We start from the raw sequence: 24,403 nt of genomic DNA on the forward strand, positions 1-24,403 counted from the left end.
AGCAGAGAGAGAAAGACAGAAATATTGATGTGAGAGAAACACATCGATTGGTTGCCTCCTGCCTGCACCCCAACCAGGGTCCCGGTAGAAGCCTGCAACCAAAGTACATGTCCTTGACCGGAATCAAACTTGGGACCCTTTGGTCATTAGGCTGATGCTCTGTCTACGAGCCAAACCGGCTAAGGGAATTTCATAAACTTTAAGATCAGTAGTATTTTTGCTTCCCTTTTATAGCTGAAGAAACTGGTTCACAGGTCATAAAACCCATGGCATTTCTCCTGATTAGTCCCTGATATTGAATAGAGTGGTTATCCATATTTTTCCTTAGACTGTTATGTGGCTCTGGTTTACCTGGAATGCTTGTATATGTAGAGAACACTATAAACTTAAATTTATGCCTTCTATATAATAAAAGCCTAAGCCACCATTACAGTGGAACAACCAGACCGACCAATCTCTATGATGCACACTGACCACCAGGGAGCAGACGCTCAATGCAGGAGCTGCCCCATGGTGGTCAGTGCGCAGTGAGCATATGGGCGGTAAGGAGCGAGAGCTCCCAGACCACAACAGGGATGTTCACCGAGGGATCTCAGACTGCAAAAGGGCGCAGCCCAGGCTGAGGGACACCCCCCCCCCTTTACCCCTAGTGCATGAATTTCGTGCACATGGCTCTAGTATTATATTATATAAAGGTCTGAAATGGCAAGCAATGAAATTTTTTTTTAATTTTTAAAAAAATATTTTATTGATTTTTTATAGAGAGGAAGAGAGAGGGATAGAGAGTTAGAAACATCAATAAGAGTGAACCATCGATCAGCTGCCTCTTGCACGCCCCCTACTGGGGTTGTGCCTGGAACCAAGGGACATGCCCTTGACCAGAATCGAACCTGGGACCCTTCAGTCTGCAGGCCGATGCTATATCCACTGAGCCAAACCGGTTTCAGCAAGCAATGAAATCTTTACCCATAAATAGGAGAACATTTAGTTGCAAAGTGGCTTGATTTTAAATATGCCTGCAGTTTGCCATGTTTTTTTTTTTTCTTTTCTTTTAATTTTCTGTTCTAGTCATAGAGATTAATAAATTATTGTGCTTGCCCTCCAGTAACTTCTAGGCCATACAGAGAGACAGAATCAGATAATTACTTGTATCTGGGAAAATGTGCCACAAAGATATGTATAATATTTTCAAGAGCCAGAGGAGAGAGCTGCAGAGATCAGTACTTACTTTAGATCAGTCAGCAGTCAGCAATAAACATTTTGTTCTGTTTAAGTAGTAAGCATTTGGGGTTGCAATTGGGTTGCATAGTTTGTTACAGACTTTTTCCTTTATAAACATATACCAAGAATACATACCATAATCATACAGCAAAACTATCTGTTAAATAAAACTTTTATGTATTAAGATATTAACTTTCTCTGACAGATATGCCAAGAATTTAATAGCACTTGGGCATGGGAGATGGAGAAGAAAGGCTATCTCGAAATGAGTGTTGAATGCAAACTAGCGCTCCTGAAGGTAATGAGTTTATTATTTGTTATAATTATTTTAATTTAAAAATTCACTTTCACTCCTGGTTGAATTAGAAAAATAACTAGAAAGTAGACATTTCAGTGAGTATTGGAAAGGGACAACATATTTTTTCTTTTATTTTTTTGGTGACAAAATTCTATAAGTTATTCTTTGTGGTTTTGTTTCAGAATAAAAGTATATCTAGATTTAATTTCCTGGGCTTATAAGGACTATAGTAGAATGGGCAAGCAGTTGCCCCAAATTAATTTTATTCATTGTTTTTAGCCTTTAAGTCATTGCTAACACAAACTGTAAACTGGTTAATCTTTTTACTGATTTACTAAATGACTAGGGGAACGACACGTAATCAAACCAATGAGATTAAAATAATATAGGTCTCCTCAAAGTAAATTTATTTTCAAGTTTGAGTTTCCCTTTCTTGTACTACCCATTTCAGAGTGTTGGCCCTAATTATTAGCAAGGTAGCCAGCATAATGAAGGAAACAATACTTTTCGCAAAAAAGAGACTGCTGGCAAAAACAAAGAGACTGTGATAGGAAATTCATGTTTTATCTGCTTGGGCAGAGAGGCTCAGGGAAGAATCCTGACTTTACACCATAATCATATATAAAAATATTTAACAAAAGTTCTACCAGAAGTTCAAAAAGTTAAGTCAGTTCCTTATTTAGTAACATAAATATCTCTTTATTAAAATACTTATTTAGAGGCAGCTGTCATTCAGACTACCTTCCTTGAAAAATGCATATATTTCAGGCTTTCAAAAGGAGATAGCCAAGAATAATGTTCATTTAAAAGTTTTAAGAGGGAAAGAATCAGTAAAAATTTTATATCATGAAACATTTTGAGCAATTTATTGTAAACAGAATGACTCGGTGCTTTTGAAATATAACTTAATATTTGTGTCATTTATTATATTGAAACTATAAATTTATGTAACACTAAAGTAACATGTTAACCTGAAATTTATCTTTTTAAATTAGTTGTTTTAAGTAAGTTGTAAAAATGGGGGAAGGGTATGGTAAAAGATTAATAAACTGTATGTGTTCTTTCTGCTTTCTGTCCTTGAATCAGTTCTGTGGTTAAACATATCACACTTAACTGTAATGAAGAAGCATTTATGTGAGGTATCTTAAGCCCTGTTCTAACTATTTTTTCAGTACCTCTGTGAGTGTCAGTTTGATGACAATCTCAAATTCAAGAATATTATCAATGAGGAAGATGCCGATACCATGCGTCTCCAGCCGATTGGTCGAGACAAAGATGGCCTCATGTACTGGTACCAGTTGGATCAAGATCACAATGTCAGAATGTACATAGAAGAACAAGATGATCAAGATGGCTCATCGTGGAAATGCATTGTCAGGTATCTTTTTATGAAATCTTGTTACATTTATTTGTGTTTACTTTGATCTCCTCTCTATCTATATATATAAAAGCCCAAGCAACTCTTACAGCCAGATGACTGGCCGTGTAGCTATGATGTGCACTGACCACCAGGGGGCAGACGTTCAACGCAGGAGCGTTCAAAGCACTCTCACAGCCAACCTTCTGCAGGGCAGTCAACCTCCCATGGTCCCTCCCCCTAACTAGCCAGCCCCAATCAACCCTGATCACCAGCCAGGCCAAGGGACCACACATGAATTCATGCACTGGGCCTCTAGTCCTATATAATAAAAGGCTAATAACAGGCAGTCCTTGAGTACATTGGACTCAACATATGTTGTTTCATGATTACATTGCCATCTCCCATTTATAGTATTTTTTTTTTTAAAGTTCTGTCATTTTGACTTATGTACATATGTGCTTTATGTTGTTTTTTTGTTTTGTTTTGTTTTTTAAATATTTATTGATTTTTTTTACAGAGAGGAAGGGAGAGAGATAGAGAGCCAGAAACGTTGATGAGAGAGAAACATCGACCAGCTGCCTCTTGCACACCCCCTACCAGGGATGTGCCCACAACCAATGTACATGCCCCTGACCGGAATCGAACCTGGGACCTTTCAGTCCGCAGACCGACGCTCTACCACTGAGCCAAGCCGGTTTCGGCGCATAATGTGCTTTATATGTTTTTGTTAACTTTCTTTTAATTTTTTTTTAACTGTTTCACTTTATTACTGCTGTGTGTGTGTGCTCTCTGTGAGTGACGTAGGTGCTTATGTAGGTAGGTTCTGACTTACGGTGAAAAATCACATTATGTCACACCTTAGGCACAGATCTCTGATGTAACCCGAGGACCTAATGTATGCAAATTGTCCCCTTGGATGGGAGTTCTACCAGAAGTTCAACCACGGGCCAGGGCCAGCTGAATTTGTGCACTGGGCCTCTAGTTTAGATATAATCACTGAGGCTGTGGTAGTTCTTTTTTTTTTCAGAAGTTTGAGAATTACCAGTACCTAGCCTTGTGCTCAGCATAATATTCATTATTTGTCAACTAAATAAATATATTTAGCAGTGTGGTTCATACCAAGACATATACCTTGTACTTCAGGAAGCCACAGTCTAAAAAATAAGCAATACATTGGTAATATCTGCACCCACCCCACTAGAACAAAACACATTGTTAGACAGATATATAAGAATAGTATTATTTGGTTCTTATTTAGCTACCAGTGGCCTGGTGCACGAATTCATGCACATTGAAAGGAAATTAATTGGAAGAAATATTTTAATATTGCTATTGCTTATTTGCCCTTTCTCTATAATAGAGGTATCAACCAAATTCATGAGTGACAATGACAAATCAAAACACACATGTATAATTGGTGCCAGTGAGAGCTCTGTGTGTGTGTGTAGATAGATAGATAGATAAAATTGATTAATTAGACCTGCTTTCTGATGTAGCTAAACTTTTTCCAGCCCAGTGAAGCACCCCAACTTCCTTTTCAGGTAATTGTCAACAACAGCAGTAAATATCAACATGAAGCAGATTATTATTGTAGACCACACAGGGAGAACAAAGGGTAAAATATTTAACTGCACCAGTGTTAGACTATATTCTGTGCAGTGAGAAAACCTTAAGTCATTTTCAAGGTCCACCATTTCTTTCTTCTTTTCCATCTTCAAGTTTCCAAGCTTTCTAAATCTCCATTTTCGAGCTAATGAAAAGAAAATAGGATTCCACCAAGTCTCCTATGTACCTAACTCCAGGATTTCTGTAAGGATCAAATGAGATGAAGCACTGGAAAATGCTTCAGACATTTGGTTAAAGTGTAAAATGTTTTCATCTGGCTATAAAGGAAGTCTTGTCCCTGGGCTGAAGAAACTAGGGAGAGGAAGCCGAATGTTGCTATGTGATGTCATTACCCAGCGCCCACAGCCAACGTTTCTGGACTGGACTGGGCTGTGGGCCACATTTTGCACTATGGGTTCTTGGCGGTGTCGGCTGTGATTTGGTGGGCTGTCGCTCTAGGCTGATGGCAGGGCCTGTGTCCCTCTTGGGGAAAGCGTAGAGTTGCTTTGTGGGCACTAGGTTTCTGGTGTTGTTTCTCTGTAAGTGGGCAGTGCATGTCACGGCAGCTCTTGTGTTGAGTGTTTGCCCCTAGTGGCCAGTGTGCAACATAGTGATTGTTAGGATGGTCGGACACTTAGCACATTAGCTACACGCGTGCGCGCACACACACACACAGGCGCGTGCACAGACACTCACACACTAGATGCCTACACGAAATTCGTGCATGGGTGGGGTCCTTAGCCTGGCCTGCGATCAGGGCTGATTGGGTCCTTCAAGCTGCTGACCGGGGCCTGCCAGACAGGGGTAATGACCAGGGGAGGTTGCCCAGCAGCAGGGAGGGACCAGGAGAGGTTGGCTGGCTGTGGGAGGTTGGCTGTGGGAACGCACTGATCATCAGGAGACAGCTCCTGCATTGAGCGTCTGCCCCCTGGTGGTCATTGCATGTCATAGTGACCAGTTGTTCTGGTTATTCCGATGTTCCAGTTGCTTAGGCTTTTATTTATTTATTTATATATATATATATATATATATATATATATATATATATATATATATATGTAGTTTTTATTAGGATTATCTTTTTATTCTTAATTATTTTAATTTGCCCATTTCATCTTGATATTTTAGTATACTTTTGATTTTTAAATGTATACTAGTACATTTCTTAACTGGGGTTCTGAAGAAATCTGAGGAAGATTGTGCTTTCTTACCATACTTACTTTTTAAAATCTTGATTTCTTCTTTGTATTGACTGATATATCTGAATAGAAACATTTAATGTAAAATCTTGAAATAGAATTTTTATAAAAATTCATAAATGACACTGGGACTTTTCAGAATCTCTTTGTCTCTAATATTATAATTTTGCAACTTAATTACAATTTCTTTCATTAATATTGATAGTTTTTTTTTTATTTTATTTGGAAAATATCGGAGGCTCTATCACTAAAGTAGGGAGAATTAGTAGATCTATAACCACTGGCTTATGAATATTAGTGTTAAATATTAATTATTTGAAGAAATAATCCATAGAAATTTTGAATATTTGAGTCAGGGAAGCAAATCACCATTCCTTAAAAATAAATGTGAACTGAATGAACTTGGGAGTGATTGTTTTATCAGCACCCTTTTTTCATATGGTAATGTGGGTCTTCCATATAAGTTACGTTACTAAACGGAGATAAACAAAATAGTTCTGAAATAAAATTTAATCATAGTCTCTGTGAATGTATATATTGAGTAAAAGTAGTTAAATTCATTGAACCATATGATTATGATTTTTAACCTATAAAAATGGCAGTTTTGTATATTTTTCTTCCAATTTTATTTTGTTATTTGTTTCAGGTGTACAGATTAGTGATTTTTTTTATTGTTATCTTTGTTAATTCTCACTTTAGGACATTTTTCCCATTGAATGGGAGGGAGAAACGGAGGGAGGGGAGAAAGAGACAGAGTCAGACATAAGTGTGATAGATAGAGCCACTGGTTGAGAGCCTGAAACCCAGGTACTTGCTCTTGACCTAGAATCGAATTTGCGACCATTTGGTACGAGGGCCAATGTTTAACCCTTGAGTACCATGTCCAGGTCAGACAGTCATATACTTTTCATAGTTTCCCTCGATATTTTCCAGCTGGTATTACACATAGTTAATGCAGTTTTATATGGTTTAAGCAAGTGTTACAACAGGTTTCAAAAACACAAATATTTAAGCTGTAGCCAGTTAAAAGCTGTTCTAATTAATATTCAAGTAAAAATTGCCGTGGAGGAATAATTTGTTACAAGTATTTCATTGTCACTTTAGGCTTCAGTGAAAGTACTACAGAAAACTAAATTTTCTATTAAATTCCTTTGCTACTTAGAATAGAAGAAATAATTGACATGGATTTTCTAGCAATATTGGCTCTCTTCTAATGTTTAAAAGTTTTTTAAAATAGGTATAGTGACAAACTTCAATATATTCTTTACTTCCTGGTGTGACTTAAAAAGTAATAGTAATTCTGCCGAAACTGGTTTGGCTCAGTGGGTGGAGCGTCGGCCTGTGGCCTGAAAGGTCCCAGTTTCGATTCCGGTCAAGGGCATGTACCTTGGTTGCGGGCACATACCCAGTAGGGGGTGTGCAGGAGGCAGCTGATCGATGATTCTCTCTCATCGATGTTTCTAACTCTCTATCCCTCTCTCTTCCTCTCTGTAAAAAAAATCAATAAAATATATATATTTTTTAAAAGTAATAGTAATTCTCAATGAAACATGAGAAGTAATAACATTAAGTGGATAGATCCTTAGGTTAGAAGCAGGTTGGCTTAATGACATTAAGAGATAGGAACTTTGCAAAAAATAAATTTATTTAGTGTCTTTAGCTTTTAGTTTTCCTTTTTTGTAAAGTGGAGGTACTACCAGACAAGATCTTTAAAGAGCATCTAATCTGACCTTCTACTATTAGAGAATTAAAATTCTGAACCAGTGGTTCTCAACCTTTCTAATGCCGCAACCCTTTAATACAGTTCCTCATGTTTTTTGTTTTTTTAAAAAATATATTTTATTGATTTTGTACAGAGAGGAAGGGAGAGAGATAGAGAGTTAGAAACACCGATGAGAGAGAGTCATCGATCAGCTGCCTCTTGCACACCCCCTACTGGGGATATGCCCGCAACCAAGGTACATGCCCTTGACTGGAATCGAACCCGGGTCCCTTCAGTCCCCAAGCCAATGCTCTATCCATTGAGCCAAACTGGTTTCGGCCAGTTCCTCATGTTGTGGTGACTACCAACCATAAAATTATTTTTGTTACTACTTCATAACTGTAATTTTGCTACTGTTATGAATCATAATGTAAATATCTGTGTTTTCCGATGTTCTTAGACAATCCTGCTAGCGGTTCTCAACCTGTACCCTGCTAACAACCCACAGGTTGAGTACTGCTGCTGTATAGCCTAATAACATTGGAAAACACAGATATTTACATTACGACTCATAACAGTAGCAAAATTACAATTATGAAGTAGCAACAAAAACAATTTTATGGTTGGGGGTCACCAGAACATGAGGAACTGTATTAAAGGGTCACGGCATTAGAAAGGTTGAGAACCACTGATTTAATTGGATATGCTCATATGATACCTATAATACCTGCATGATGACAGAATGGTTGGCATTTTAATTTCTGAAATATATTCATCAGTTCAATTTTATTACTTTTTTTTAGGAGGCCAACTTAATGATACTCAAGAGAATATAGTCTTTTATTGGTAAGGAACCTGAGGCCTATTGGAAGATAGATGAACTGTCTAGGGGCACATAGTCATATAGTTTAGGAATAGGGATTTTATTCCGTTACTAGAGGTCTGGTGCATGAATTTGTGCTCCAATGGGGTCCCTCGGCCTGGCCTGAGGGTTCAGGCCGAAAACGGCTCTCTGACATCCTCTAAGGGGTCCCAGATTGCAAGAGGACACATCCCCGTAGGACCCCACCAGTGCCCGAATGGGGCCGGGGAGGGACATGGGAGGTTGGCCAGCTGGGGAGGGACCACGGTTAGGCTCCAGGACATGTCCAGCCCATCTCACTCAGTCCCGATCTACCAGACCTCAGCAGCAAGTTAACCTACCAGTCAGATAGTCTACCCCCTGGTGGTCAGTACAGGTTATGGCAACTGGTCGACTGTCTGCCCCTGCTGGTGAGTGCACCTCTTAGCAAGCAGTTGAGCGGCCTTAGTATATCATTAACGTATTATGCTTGGATTGGTTGAATGGATGACTGGACACTTAGCATATTAGGCTTTTATTATATAGGATTTGCCATTTTTTAGCACCTGCTTCATGAGGCAATGTCACTGCTCTCAAGCAGTAGAGCTTAGCTGGAATGGAGATTGAAGGGATAGGAAGATAGAGGGGGCATATGTGTCATGACAGATAAGAAAATAATTTCATCTTAATACTAATTACTTAGATTTAGATTTGCATACAGAGTCCTTTGAGAACACAGATAGGAAGCTTCTGTTAAGCTGATTAGTTAACTTAGTGGCAGAAATAGAACTAAATGCCCCAACTCTTAGTCCACGGTTTCCCTTTTCTCTTCACTGTTGCATAGTGTTTTTCTGAGCAGGAAAAATATCCAACTGAAGTTTCTTGTTTAACACAGCGTTTAAATTGAGCATATCATACCTCTGATTTTGATAGTAAAAGTAGAAAATATATAGGTTAAAATCTTATTTATTTGAGATTTTCCTATATCTTTGATTCAAAATGAATTCACTTCCTATAGTTGAAAACTATAATTGACAAAACACCACCAGTAACCCAAATTCTTAGGTTTTTGGACTGTGTTATTACAGCTGCTTTTTTGCCATCATTACTCAGAAAGTCTTGGGTCATAATTTTGTAACAATATCAAATGTTATTCTCTCTGTAGGTGGAAAATAGGTCTTTTTTCAAGTGACTCAAGAACTTGAATTATTCTATTAAAAGAAATGCTTCTTCAAGCAAGTTTTACATTGATTTTTGTATTGCATAGTACTTTAAAAAATTATCAAACTTTGATTTTTGTCTAATTTGTTCCTAGCTGTTCTTTTTAGTGAAAGATTTGCATTGCCATTCAGAGAATAGTCTTAAGATTCCTCTTTGGAAACTAGTGTATTTTAATAAGCTTTCATTTCTAATACTTAATTTTAAAATTCAAAGTTAATTTGGTTTGGCTTGTACTAGTGATTTAGTGGGGTTTTTTAGTGTTTTTTATTTTATTTTAATTTCTAATATGTATTATTCTGAAAACTCTTTAGAATAGAAGAAAGATTTCTATGTTGCCTTATTTTTCCCCCTGTTTAGAAATCGAAATGAGTTGGCTGAGACTCTTGCACTCCTGAAAGCACAAATTGATCCTGTACTATTGAAAAACCCCAGCCAACAGGACAGCTCTTCCCGCGACAGTCCTAGCTTGGATGATGAAGAGACTAAAAAGGAGGAAGAAACACCTAAACAAGGTTTTTTTTTGTGTGTTTTGTTTTGTAATTTCTTCTGTCTTCTTTACACTCCTCTTCCTAACCATTTAAATTGGGATTCTCTCAGTTTGAAACGTTGTTAGGCTTCCTGTAGAAGAAGGTTGATCTTTCTTTTAAGTTAAAAGCAAATTGAAAATTGAGTATTTTGCTCTTTTATATTGGACATTTAAAAAATTTAAATGAAAATGTTCAAATCATCCAAACATCATCTTTACTGGTTTAAGAATGTGAAGATACTTAGCGAACTTATTGTTGTAAAATATACATAATTTATAACTTGTCATTTTTTTTTTAAATATATTTTATTGATTTTGTACAGAGAGGAAGGGAGAGAGATAGTTAGAAACATCGATGAGAGAGAGTCATCGATCAGCTGCCTCTTGCACACCCCCTACTGGGGATATGCCCGCAACCAAGGTACATGCCCTTGACCGGAATCGAACTCGGGACCTTTCAGTCCCCAAGCCGACGCTCTATCCATTGAGCCAAACCGGTTTCGGCTATAACTTGTCATTTTAAGCATTTCTGTTTAAAGGCACTCATTGGCCGAAACCGGTTTGGCTCAGTGGTAGAGCATCGGCCTGCGGACTGAAAGATCCCGGGTTCGATTCCGATCAAGGGCTTGTACCTTGGTTGCGGGCACATCCCTGGTAGGGGGTGTGCAAGAGGCAGCTGGTCAATGTTTCTCTCTCATCGACGTTTCTAGCTCTCTATCTCTCTCCCTTCCTCTCTGTAAAAAATCAATAAAATATATTTTAAAAAATAAATAAATAAAATAAAATAAAATAAAATAAAGGCACTCATTCATTGCTGCTTCTATGTGCCCTGACCAGGGATCAAACTGGCAACTTTGGCGTATCGGGATGACACTCTAACCATCTGAGCTATCTGGCCAGGGCTCTATGTACATTTTTATTTATTTAATGCTCACGCAAGGATATATTTTTTATTAATTTAGAGAAAGGGAGAGAGAGAAATATGGATGTAAGAGAGAAACATTGGTTGGATGCCTCCTGTAAGCTCCCTGACCGGGAATCTACATTGGAACCTTGGTGCATTGGGATGATGATGCTCAACCAACTATGCCAGGGTTCCGTGCACTTTTGATGCTGTGCTTACACATTACTTGGAGGAATAGACCTTCCTCCACCCCCAGTCTCTTTTAAAAAGCTTTTTATTGATTTTATAGAAAGAGGGAGGGAGAGAGATAGAGGAGAGAAACATTGATGAGAGAGAAACATACATTGGTTGCCTCCTGCACACCTCTATTGGGGATCAAGCTCTCAACCTGGGTATGTACCCTGATAGTGAATCAAGCTGGTGACCTCCTGGTTCATGGGTTGATACTCAACCACTGAGTATACTGGCTAGGCAGAGTAATCCTTTTTATTCAGCCCCCAAAGCCCAATTCCTTAGACCATCCTCTTAGGTGTAGTTACTATGTTCTGTTCCATAGCAAACCAAATAAATGTTATTATGGTTTGTCATTTTTATTACTCTCGGATATAAACAAACATTGCCCTTCTGTGAGGAACTTTAAAGCTGCAGTCTAGAAAATATCTAATGTTGTTAGAATAATAAAGCAAAATGTAACAAAATTATGGTTGGGTATTTGGAAATCAGACAAGGAGGGAAAAGAAATAGGAACTAGAGAAAGAATAAAATAGCCACTCTTATTCTTACAGCTAATATATATATATATATTTTTAGTGATAGAGGCCTGGTGTACGAATTCGTGCTTAGAAGGGGTCTGGCTGGCCTGCCCCGATGGCGGCTGATCAAGGCTGGGCCAGTGGGGGTAGGGGCTGCAGATAGTTGGCAGGCCAGCCCAGCCCCCAACCGGGGTGTGGGGCTCATTGGGTGGGCCGGTGTTGGGGAGGGGCCACAGGAATTTGTGGGGTTGCTATTGGGGGCCCCAATCAGGCTGGGGTGGGCAGCCGGAGTTGGAGCCATGCCCACGTCACCGCAGTCCAAGGGTCCCAGTTTTGATTTCAATCAAGGGCAGGCATGTGACTTAATTGCCACAGTGCATGTTATAGCCACCGGTCGTTCTGGGCGCTTGGCTTTTATACCCTGCACGGCCATTCCACCAGCCTCTAGAGCAGTTTTGTCCTGAATGATCTAATCATTTTGGGTCATCCAAAAGAGCTCCTAAATAAAAGAGGCACAGGATCTCAGCTTCTCCAGCAGGGTGCGGAGCGGCAGCGGCAGAAGTCTGTCCTGGCTGAGTTTGAAGTGCGGAGTGGAGAGAGAGGCTCTCGGAGGTATTCGAGTGCAGGATGGAGCCAGGGGTGCTTACTGGATTTGGAGGGGTCTGGTGTCTTATCCACCCTCAGATTTCTGGGCTCACAAGTGCCTCGGGTCGGGAGGGGCCGTGGATGATGTGTGTCTGGGCTGTCCCCTCCACCTGCCTTCTATTCCCCCTGCCAGAGTCACCATGCATTCCCGTTAAATGCCAGGCAGCCGGAGCTGGAGCCATGCCCAAGTCACCGCAGTCCAAGGGTCCCAGTTTTTATTTCAGTCAAGGGCAGGCATGTAACTTAATTGCGGGCATGTATGGGAGGCAACCAATTGATGTGTCTCTCTCTCATCATGTTTCTCTCTGTCTTTCCCCCTCCCACTCTCTCTAAAAATCAATGGGGAAAAAATATCCTCGTGTGAGGATTAAACAAACAAACAAACAAACACGTAAATAAAAGTGGGGACCCTTTGCCCGGCAAGTGTGGTTCACTGATTGAGCATTGACCTGTGAACTAGGAGGTCATGGTTCAATTCCTGGTCAGAGCACATGCCCAGGTTGTGAGCTCAATCCCCAGTGCAGGCATGCAGGAAGCAGCTGATTATTATTTCTCATCATCGATATTTCTCTCTCTCTATCCCTTCCTCTTCCTCTCTGGAATCAGTAAGAATATATTTTTTAAAATGCAATACTTCTGCCAAAACCGGTTTGGCTCAGTGGATAGAGTGTTGGTCTGCAGACTGAAGGGTCCCAGGTTTGATTCCAGTCAAGATTTAGTTCCGGTCAAGGGCATGTACATTGGTTGCAGGCACATCTCCGGTAGGGGGAGTGCAGGAGGCAGCTGGTCGATGTTTCTTTCTCGTCGATGTTTCTAGCTCTCTATCCTCCCTTCCTCTCTGTAAAAAAAATCAATAAAATGTTTTTTTTTTGTTTTTTTTTTAATGAATTACTTCCCAAAATGGTATCATATGGCCTAAAAAGTTCACTAACTGAATAATTAAATTGACTTTTTGTTTTAAAGGTAATTAGAATTGCTTTCTAAAAATGTGAATTCCTTAAAGTGGCATTAGAATCTCACACTGGCCTCAAACTATATGTCTAGTATTATCTTTTACTATTTCCTTAAGTGATCACTGGTTCCAGATGATCTAGATGACTTTATTTCTTGCATTTGTCTTGGACATTCCTTCTGTATTTTTATAATGCTCTTTTACCTCTGGGGTGCAGTTCCTCCATGGTGGAAATTTTAGTTATATTTCAGGACCACTTGGAATCCTACTTTCGTGACCCGTTTTTTAAGCTCCACCAGCACTTAATTAAGGACTTATTTTATCCCACTTATAGTAGGGTCAGTCATACTGCCAAGCTTAAGGCTGTCAAATACTTGTCATTGTTATACTCAGGCTATGGTTTATTTCAAAGGGAGTGTTAGGTGTCATTTAAGCCCCTTTTCTGTCTTAATACCTAGCATATCATTTCAAGTGGTACACTACATGGAAGTAACTATGTTTATAGAACACCATGAAATTTAAGATGTTTTCACTCCACATTAGCTAATGTATTCTAACTTAGAAGGGACTTTTAACTTAAGGAGAACTTTTATGGGGGAAAACAAAGTTGAAGAAAATCCTAGCCTCTAGTGTTTTTCTGCTAATTAGAAAAAGACTTTCTTTTGTTAATTATTATTGTCGGAGGGCATGGCCAGCCTGCAAACTACCACAGACCCTTTGCCCAGGCCACCCCACACCCCAAGGGAACCCCCACCCTGATCTGGGATACCCTTCAGAGCAAACCAGCTGGCCCTCACCCGTGCACCAGGCCTCTATCCTATCTAATAAACGAGTAATATGCAGATTGATCATCACTCCAACATACAATATGGCTCCCCCCACGTGGTCAAAGATCCTGCCCTCATGAGGACACTAGATGGCCAGTAGGCAAGGGCAGTTGAGAGGGACCAGGCCTGCAAGGAAAGCAGTTGTGGGCAATCAGGCCAGCAGGGGAGGGCAGTTGGGAGGGACCAGGCCCATAAGGGAGGGCAGTTGGGGGTATCAAGCCTGTAAGGGAGAGCAGTTAGGGGTGACCAGGCCAGCAGAGGAGGGAAGTTGGGGGTGACTGGACCTACAGGGAAGGGCAGTTGGGGGAAGAAGGGGACAACCCAGGCCTGCAGGGGAGAATAGTTGGGTGGGACCAGGCCTTCAGGGGAGAATAGTTGGGTGGGACCACGCCTTCAGGGGAGGGCAGTTAGGCCTGACCAGGCCTGCAGGGGAGGGCAGTTAAGGGCAAACAGGCTGGCAGGGGAGCAGTTAGGTATCAATCAGGCTGACAGGGGAGTGGTTAGGGAGTGATCAGGCTGGCAGTCAGAAGCAGGGGCAATCATGAAGGCAGGCAGGCGAGCAGTTGGGAGCCAGCAGTCCTGGATTGTGAGAGGGATATCTGACTGCCTGTTCAGGCCCAATCCTGGTGGCCTAAACGGGCAGTTGGACATCCCTCAAGGGGTCCCAGATTGGAGAGGGTGCAGCCTGGGCTGAGAGACACTCTCTTTCTCCCTTCCTCCCCATTCATGAATTTCATCCACCAGGCCTCTAGTCTATACTAATAAAAGCTTATGTTACCACACCCTCACACCTTAACAATTCATCAACAGGAGGCTGTGTGCGGGTGGGCGGGGCTGCATGCACTAGGAGCTCCCAGCAGCTCTGCCTCTGAGTGGCAAGGACAAGGGTCCCCCTGCTCCAGCCTACCTCTTTGGGGAAATCTATCAAGGGGCCCCAGATGGGTGGGCGGGGCCTGCCTCTTTGGGGAGATCGATCACAGGGCTTCCACACTGTGAGAGAGCAAAGGCCAGGCTAGGGAACCCTCCCTCTCCTCCCCAGTGTACCAGTTTTGTGCACCAGGCATCTAATATATTTTAATATGGTTCCTATTGTAATGATATTTGGCACATTACAGACTTACAACACAGTATGGTCATAATGTCATTTTACCTCTGGGGTGAGAGTCGTAATGAAATCCTGAGTTGCTTTCTGAACCAAAATATATAGAAGAAATATTAAATTGTGTTCACTAAACTCTTAGTATTAGGCTGGAGTTATTTTTTAATATGGCATTCTATATTTTAATTGTTAACCAAGAAGTTCATTTAATTAGATTTGCTGATACGCTAGCCAATCTCAATGAACAGGAATTTAGCAAACCTACTTTATCAGTGGGAAAGGGACGACATTAGGTTATTACTGTGATGTCTTTAATTTTATTAGCAGCATGTATAAATTAAATCACTAACATGTAAAAAGGGAGGAACAATACTTATCTCAGGGTCTAAATGGTTCTCAGTGGTTTTTGAATTTTTATTTGCAGAATGATTGAACATAAAAGAAATAGTTTATAGTAAAATTTTACTTTTAAAAGAAATAGTGAATTATTTTATAAAATATTTCCTACTTCATCTCACTTCTGTTCATTCCATTTTATTTACATTATAACTGTGGTTTATCAACTTGCAAGAATCCGTTCAAATTTTTTGTAACTTTTATTATCTTGGTCAACTTCATTTGGAATTGAGGTTTTTCAGTTGACAGGATAGGGTGAGGTTTTATGCAAATGTAAATAAATTTAGAATTCTGAAAACTCTCTGCTCAAATTGTCTGAGCACAAGCATATATGCAGTCTTGTAATCTTATATACAGATTATGCCACTTATTAAATATGGCTTTTGTTTAAATTTCCACTATTAGGTACTCTGCAAAAGTTGGACATATGTAACCAATAAAGTAAAAAGAATTGACATGTAACCTGGCCGGTATTGCTTAGTGGTTACAGGATTGAACTACACACTAAAGGGATGCAGGTTTGATTCCCAGTCAAAGGCACATACCTTGGTTGTGGGTTTGCTCCCCTGCCCCTGGTCGGGGTTCGTGTGGGAGGCAACCAATTGATATGTCTCTGTCACATACATGTTTATTTCTCTCTCCCTCTCCCTCTCTCTCTTCCACTCTCTGAAAAGCAATTGAAAAAATATCCTTGGTTGAGGATTAACAACAACAACAAAAAGAATTGACAGATAAACCTAAGAGTGTATTTGTAAAATATTAACTCCTGGAATGTTATAATAATAGCATTTAGTAAAGTAAATTATAATAAAACCACATTGGGGAGTGTTATATGATTAAGTATAATTTTTGGATAAAGCATTTAATATAAGAAAGTACTAATGTTTCAGTAAAAAAATGGCAACATGATCATGACTTTGTAAAAAATATACAAGACTAGAAGGAAGTAACTTAAAATATTAGTAATGTTTGTCTGCGGGTATTAGGATTATGGTCATTTTCCCCCCTCTGTTTTTCATTTCTATACAGAATTGTGTTAATTTTATAATCTGGATAAAACATAGAACAAATTTCTCCACTGCCATTCTCATGTTGCCTCAATGAAATGAAGTCAGTGCCCAATGACTTAACAAAGAACAATCATCAGTTCTTCAAACAAATACAGTTTTTTGGAATGTTTCATATAATATTTTTAGTTTTAGTTGAGCCATATTTTGAGTTTATATAAATTATTTGAGCTGTATAAATAATTCCACTGAAGCTAAAATATAAAGCAGAAGTTGAGTCATTCTAAATAATAGTTTTTTTTAATATCTAGAGGTTATACTTTAGAATTTGGTAATTTTCTTTAGTCAGGTTTTATTTTTTTATTGTTAATTGTCCAGTGACAAAGGGTACCTCTTTTAAGAGAGAAATTTCAAATGGAAATATATGTTAAGCCTTTTATATTTTATATATCTTGATTGCTTGGATTCATGTAAACTTTTTCTTATTTTAGAGGAACAGAAAGAAAATGAAAAAAAAAGTGAAGAGCAGCCAGTAGATTCAGAAAACTGTTCCATACCCAATGCTCTGGAAGAAACGACTATGAAAATAGAAAAAGAAGATGAAAAGGAACTTGTGAAAATGCCAGTTATAGTAAAGCTAGAAAAACCTTTGCTGGAAAGCGAGGGGAAAAAGATTATCAAAGAAGAAACTGATGCCTTCAAGGAAAATGTCAAACCCATTAAAGTCGAAGTGAAGGAATGTAAAGCAGACCCTAAAGATATCAAAGGAGGCATGGAGAAGCTAGAGCCCGAGAGGCTGGAGTTTGGTGTCAATGTTAAATCTACTCAAGAAATTACTGAGAAGTCTACTGAAGAAACTGAGAAACTTAAAAATGACCAGCAGGCCAAGATACCACTAAAAAAACGAGAAATTAAACTGAGTGATGATTTTGACAGTCCAATCAAAGGACCTTTGTGTAAATCAGTTACTCCAACAAAAGAATTTTTGAAGGATGAAATAAAACAAGAGGAGGAGACTTATAAAAGGATTTCTGCAATCACTGCTTTGGGTCATGAAGGGAAACAACTGGTAAATGGAGAAGTTTGTGATGAAAAGGTAACTCCAAATTTTAAGACAGAACAAATGGAGACAAAGTTTTATGATACAAAGGAAGATAGCTGTAGCCCCTCTAAGGATAAAAGTGTCATCGTGGAGGGAAAAGGAGCAGAGTCCTTAAATTCTGTCATAGTAAGTATTAAAAAAGGTGACCTGGAAAAGGAAGCGGTCCCTTTAGAGAAAAATTCAGAAAGTTCAATATCAGTTGTGGAGACCCAGAGTCCAAAAGAGCAGATAGAGGAAACTGGTCCTCCCGAAATGGAAACCTCTCTCGAGGCTTCTGAGATGGCAGCTGATCTCTCTTTAAAAACTGCTTTATCTACTACTGAATCCCATACCGTGAAAGTTGAAGAGAAGCCTCTCAAAAATAAGGATACACGCCCACCAGTCATAGAATGTCTTGAAAAGTTAGAGAAGTCCCATAAGACCTTTCTTGATAAGGACCCACAAAGATTGAGTCCAATACCGGAGGAGGTTCCTAAGAGCTCTCTGGAATCAGTAATGCTGGGCTCTCCCGGGGCAGCTGAATCTTCCTCGCAGTCTGACATGGCTGGCCATTGTGAGAAACCAGCCTCAGAAAAAGAAATGGTGGAGTGTCAGAGCACAAGTTCTGTTGAGGGTCAGTCCCTGCAGAAAACAGACTCAGAAGTTCCAAAAGAAGATTCTGAATCCATGCAGGTAGAAATGGACAGCCTGGACAATGCCCAGGCCTCTGGTGCAGAGGACCCTTCAGACACAAAAGGTTCTGTGCAAAAAAACAAATTTAGGTATAAGTTGATTCCTGAAGAAGAAACCACTGCCTCAGAAAACACAGAGATAACCTCTGAAAGGCAAAAGGAGGGCATCAAATTAACAATTAGGATATCCAGTCGGAAGAAGAAGCCAGAATCTCCTCCCAAAATTATAGAACCAGAAACCAAGCAAGAGAAGTCCGAGAAGGAAGAAGATAAAACAAATGTGGGTCGTACTTTAAGGAGGTCTCCAAGAATATCTAGACCCACAGCCAAAGCGGCTGAGATCAGAGATCAGAAAGCTGATAAAAAAAGAGGGGAAGGAGAAGATGAAGTGGACGAGGAGTCAACAGCTTTGCAAAAAACAGACAAAAAGGAAAATTTGAAAAAAATGGAGAAAGATACAAATTCTAAAGTAAGCAAGGTAAAATTTCTCCTATTCTGAGATTTAATTTTTATTAGAAATATTTGACTGTAGGTGTTTGTAGCTTTTGCTTTTGACTAAAGTCATTCAAAGAAAACCTTAAAAACACACATATCTTCCTATATCAGAGATGTCTTTTCTCAGTAATTATCCCCAGACATTTTATTTCAGACTGTCTAATCATCTTTCATTTAAACTTTTTTTTTTAATTACAGGCAGTAAAGAAATATATTTTTTCTGCAAGCTACTCAAATAATACCCAATCTATAGGATTGAAAAATGAAAATGTCCTATAAACGCTATTAGCAGTTTCCAATCTTTTTTCATACATTCATGTGTATGTTATAAATATTTATCTATTCACTTAAAAAATAAGTTGAATCAACTATGTTCATTTTTATCTGAGTTTTTCACTTAACAGTGTATTTTTGAACTCTTCCACATCAGTAAGATGCAGTCTACATTTTGGTTATTAATGGCCACATAGTATTCCATAGTGTAGATATAACTCAGTTTCTTTGACTACTCCCTTATTGATTGACATTTAGGTTGTTTCCAATTTTTCACTATTGCAGGCAATGCTGCTTTGAAGATCATTTTGGACATGAGTGAGTATTTCTTTAGAATAGACTCCTAGAATTGGATTTGCTGGGTCAAGGGGCATGTATATTTTATTTTTTGACAATTATTGTCACATTTCTAAAAATGATCTTGTCATGTATTCTCTCATTATGGGTATGAGAGTGCCTATATTCCCCAATATAATATATTAGTCTAAGAAGCCAGAATGTTTTTCTGATGTCCCTCTTATTTAAGCAAAATTTTGTACTGGTCTTTGGCTTGTCTGTGGAAGTTTGTTATAATTAAAAGTGCTACTTTCGTTTTTAATCTATTTAGTGATCAGATAGTTCATCTTTGTAAGTGATTCTCTATTGCCTGGAATACTGAATTTTTAATTATTTACTTTTAAAAAAATTTCCCCTTCTGCTAGAATTATGTTGGTCTTTGATAAGGACTTATACTGTAAAAAATAAAATATAAATTTAAAAATTTTGACCCTAGCCGGTTTGGCACAGTGGATAGAGCATGGTCTCCAGACTGAAGGATCAGGTCCCGGGTTTAATTCCGGTCAAGGGCACATGCCCTGGTTGCAGGCTTGATCCCCAGTAGGGGGTATGCAAGAGGCAGCCAATCAATGATTCTCATCATTGATGTTTCTATCTCTCCCTCTGCCTTTCTCTCTGAAATGAATAAAAATATATAAAAATTGTACAACCAGAAAATAAAAAGCAATTTACAACATTATAAACTTATTCTGAATAATATATCTTTTAATTTTGTCAGGATTTTTATGTGCATTTCTGACCCATTAAAAATTTTTCATATTAATCTCTGATGTGGAAATTTAAAACTTTGTATAATAAAATGTGAGTACATAGTCAGTGCTCTATTATAGATCCTTTAAAATGTGCATGGCCTTTGACCCAGAATTCTCTTCCAGGAATTTATCCTAACTACAGAGCTATGTATAAAAGTTTTTATTTACAAGGATACTGTTGAAAAAATGGGAAACTACCTAAATGTCTGTCTAGTAGAGGATTAGAGAAATACAACTACACGATGGCATATTATGTAGTCATTTACAATGATGTTAGGAAAATATTTTATGACTAGGAAAAATACTTATAAGATAGTATTTATCATAATACCCCCCAAAATAGAAAACATAGTGGGATGTATACCAAAATTAAATAGTAGGTGTATCTGTGAAAAAGCTACAATAATTTTTTCTTTTCTTTTTTCTTTTTTTTTTTTTTTATGTATTGACTATATATTCTGCAAGGGACATATAATAGTTTTTCTTATATTCTTACACAAATTATCCCAATTTTTTTCTTTTATACAAGGTAAAAACCAAAGGCAAAGTTCGATGGACTGGTTCCCGAACACGCGGCAGATGGAAATATTCCAGCAACGATGAAAGTGAAGTATCTGACAGTGAAAAATCGTCTGCAGCTTCAGAAGAGGAAGGAGAAAAGGAGAGTGAAGAAGCCGTCATGGCGGATGATGATGAACCCTGCAAAAAATGTGGCCTTCCAAACCATCCTGAGCTAGTGCGTAACACTCACCTTACCTGCTTGCTATGGTTTTCCAAAGCCTAACTCTTCTGGGCTTGATCATGATTTGAATTTTTTAATGCTGCAGAGCTTGTCTGTGAAAATAACCTTTATTTCTATTTCTTAAATAACCCAGTTCTGGGAAGGTCAGGATCCTGCTTTTATTCTGCCTAGCTAGCTGTTGTTATTTCTTCTTAATAAGAATACACTCCTAATTTCTCTCACAAATCTATGACATTTTTCAAATATGTCTGTACTGTTCTGAAGTGCCAGCTGTAAATAAGTAAGGCCTGAGGCCTTATGGCCTTTCTGTAACAACGTATAAATCAAGTAGTTAACCTGGTAGGGTTTACAACTTTAGGAAATGGGCAATTCTAAAAAAAATTTTAGAGTACAAATATATTCAGATATAATTTCAGAAGGATAGTGACCAATTTACATGGAACTTTCTTACCGAGTAAGTAAGTAATCTAAATCAGGAAAACCAGTTCCTAAGCTGAAACCGGTTTGGCTCAGTGGTAGAGCCTCGGTCTGCGGACTGAAAGGTCCCGGGTTCGATTCCGGTCAAGGGCATGTACCTTGGTTGCGGGCACATCATCCCCGGTAGTGGGTGTGCAAGAGGCAGCTGGTCGATGTTTCTCTCTCATCGACATTTCAAGCTCTCTATCTCTCTCCCTTCCTTTCTGTAAAAAAAAAAAAAAAGCCGGGACCGGTTTAGCTCAATGGATAGAGCGTCGGCTTGGGGACTGAAGGGACCCGGGTTCGATTCCGGTCAAGGGCATGTACCTTGGTTGCGGCATATCCCCAGTAGGGGGTGTGCAAGAGGCAACTGATCGATGACTCTCTCATCGATGTTTCTAACTATCTCTCTCCCTTCCTCTCTGTACAAAATCAATAAAATATATTTAAAAAAAAAAAAAAAAAGAAGAAAACCAGTTCCTACATATATATATATATATATATATATATATATATATATATATACACACATACATATACATACACACACACACACACACACACACACACACACACACACACACACATATATATATATATATATATACACACACACACACACACACACACACACTGGAGGCCTGGTGCATGAGTCCCTCAGCCCGGCCTGCACCCTCTCGCAGTCAGGGAGCCCTCGGGGATGTCCAACTGACGTCAGTAGCACATTCCTAGCACTGCCACAGAGGTGGAAGAGGCTCCCACCACCACCACTGCACTCACCATGGCTTCTGGCTGAGTGGCACTCCCCGTGGGAACGCACTGACCATCAGGGGGCAGCTCCTACGTAGAGCGTCTGTCCCCTGGTTGTAAGTTCGAGTCATAGTGACCTATTGTTCTGCCGTTTGGTCACTTTGCATATTACCCTTTTATTATATAGGATTTCTGCAATTCATAAGTGCTTTCTAAAGAGCCTATTGAAGAAACACTCTTGATATGCCCAATTCTATGTAACTATTCTGTTCTTTTGAATACATTTGACTTTAAAGACAGGCTCCAACTATTAAATAGAAGGAAATGTAAAGAAAGATGCTTCCACATGGGTAGAATTGTGTGGATCAGAAACGTTTTGAGATCCTCTAACGTTTGGAAAATTCACATGAAGTGGTTCTCCAAGGCTCTTTTTTCCTAGAAAGCAGTGTGGTGTGATGGGAAAAGCATGGACCAGACAGACTTGGCAGCAGATCCTGCTTCCACCACTTATCAGGTGCTCCCTTCTCTGTATCTTGATATTTCCATTATCTAAAAAGGAATAATACCACATACTTCTTCTGAGGGTTGCTTTTAATGTTTTGTAAAGTTGCCTAACACATCTATTATGTGCTAGGTTAAAGTTTTTTGTGGTTTACTTCGTTTTTTTCTTAACGTTGAACTCATATATGGAAACTAAACTAATCAGTGAAGTTTATCATATTCTAGTAGTTTCAGAGGGCTCAAGTAAAAGATATAAGAGGAGAGTAGATGCTGAAATAACCCTGATAAGACCCTTCTAAGCATTTTTATGATCATCAGGCTGTGAAAGTTAGGTCAAGATTTTGTGTGGAGGAAAGCCAAAAGAAGATATGAGATAGTGGTCTTTTCTGCCCTTTAAATAAAGTGAAAATCAACAGTTGTACTCTTTTTCTGTTGTTTCCTAATGCCCCCACCCCCGCTTTTTTTTTTTAATCCTCACCTAAGGATATTTTTCCATTGCTGTTAGAGTGGAAGAGTGGGGAGGGGGAAGAAGAAAGAGAGAGAAACATTGATGTGAGAAAGACACATTGATTGATTGCCTCCATGCATACCTCGACCAAGCCAGGGATTGAGCCTGCAACCCACGTACATACCCTTGACTGGGAATTGAACCCATGATCCTTTATTCTGTGCCTGGGGTGGCACCATGGCTCAAAGGAGTGAGCGGGGTTCCTCTGGCAGGTGGGGTTCCTTGGTCTGGCCTGTGGGGATCCGGCCAAAACCAGCTCTCCCACATCCCCTGAGGGGGCCTGAAATGCAAGAGGGCACTCTGCAAAGTTGTTGTCATACAGGGTGTGGAACACAAACGCAAGTGCGCAGTAAGCCAGATTCGGGGTGACAGTGCCTCAACAACAACATAACATGACTGAAGGTGGAATTGTGATGCCCCTCGAGAAATCGGGCTCCCTGCTCTCTGGTTTTGGGGTGCGTCACCTGAGAACCACCGCTGCCAAGTCACTGCAGCTTGGCAGCTCCATTGAGCATCTGCCCCCTGGTGGTTAGTGTCATAGTGACCAATTAGACAATTGGACACTTAGCATATTAGCCTTTTATATATATAGATAAATGTGTGGAGTATCCTATAGTCCTGGGAAGTAAGGAAGTGCTTTTTAAAAAAGGATGCAGCCCTAGCTGGTTTGGCTCAGTGGACAGAGCGCCGGCCTGTGGACTAAGGGTCTTGGGTTCAGTTCTGGTCAAGCGCACATGCCTGGGTTGCGGGCTTGATCCCCAGTAGGGAGAGTACAGGAAGCAGCCAATCAATGATTCTCTCTCATCATGTTTCTATCTCTTTCTCCCCCTCTCCCTTCCTCTCTGAAATCAATAAAAATATACATATATATATTTTTTTAAAAGATTGGTATGACACAGCCAACCTGGAAGAGCTCCTAGTGTGTCCATAGCTAGAACATTTGAATTTGACAAGTAGTAGTTTTATATTATAACCCAAAGAATAAAATAAATATTCATTAATTCACCCTGATATACATACATAATTGAATAAACAAGTAAATGTGGGGTAAGGGACATAATTTCTTTACAGAAGAATTCCATATAACAAATGTATAAGACATAAGGAAAATAGAGAATCATCATTAGAACACCTCAGTAGTAATTATTGTAAGCAAGATCCAATGAAGTACTAAAACTAGTGGGTGAAACTTGAAGGAAAAACAGAATATTTGCATAGCTTCAACATATTATTCATTGCTGTGGAAGTTTTACCTTCTATCA

General features: G+C 39.3%; 1 protein-coding gene across 4 annotated transcripts in view; it reads left to right on the plus strand.

The window, feature by feature from the left end:
* The window catches only part of RSF1 (remodeling and spacing factor 1), a 116,485-nt gene that overhangs the window by 61,039 nt on the left and 31,043 nt on the right, over positions 1–24,403 (plus strand). The window contains exons 3-8 of one of the 4 annotated variants that reach the window (XM_084895003.1): positions 1,427–1,519; positions 2,692–2,897; positions 9,805–9,959; positions 17,047–18,797; positions 20,714–20,920; positions 22,572–22,646. In XM_084895003.1, coding sequence (XP_084751129.1) covers positions 1,427–1,519; positions 2,692–2,897; positions 9,805–9,959; positions 17,047–18,797; positions 20,714–20,920; positions 22,572–22,646 — 2,487 coding nt within the window. Of the gene's footprint in view, positions 1–1,426; positions 1,520–2,691; positions 2,898–9,804; positions 9,960–17,046; positions 18,807–20,713; positions 20,921–22,571; positions 22,647–24,403 lie in introns of all 4 variants that reach the window. The other 3 variants (XM_084895002.1, XM_084895005.1, XM_084895004.1) reach the window with 3 other exon arrangements.

Source organism: Pipistrellus hanaki (genome assembly GCF_964339955.1).
Source record: "Pipistrellus hanaki genome assembly, chromosome: 9".
NCBI lineage: Eukaryota > Metazoa > Chordata > Mammalia > Chiroptera > Vespertilionidae > Pipistrellus > Pipistrellus hanaki.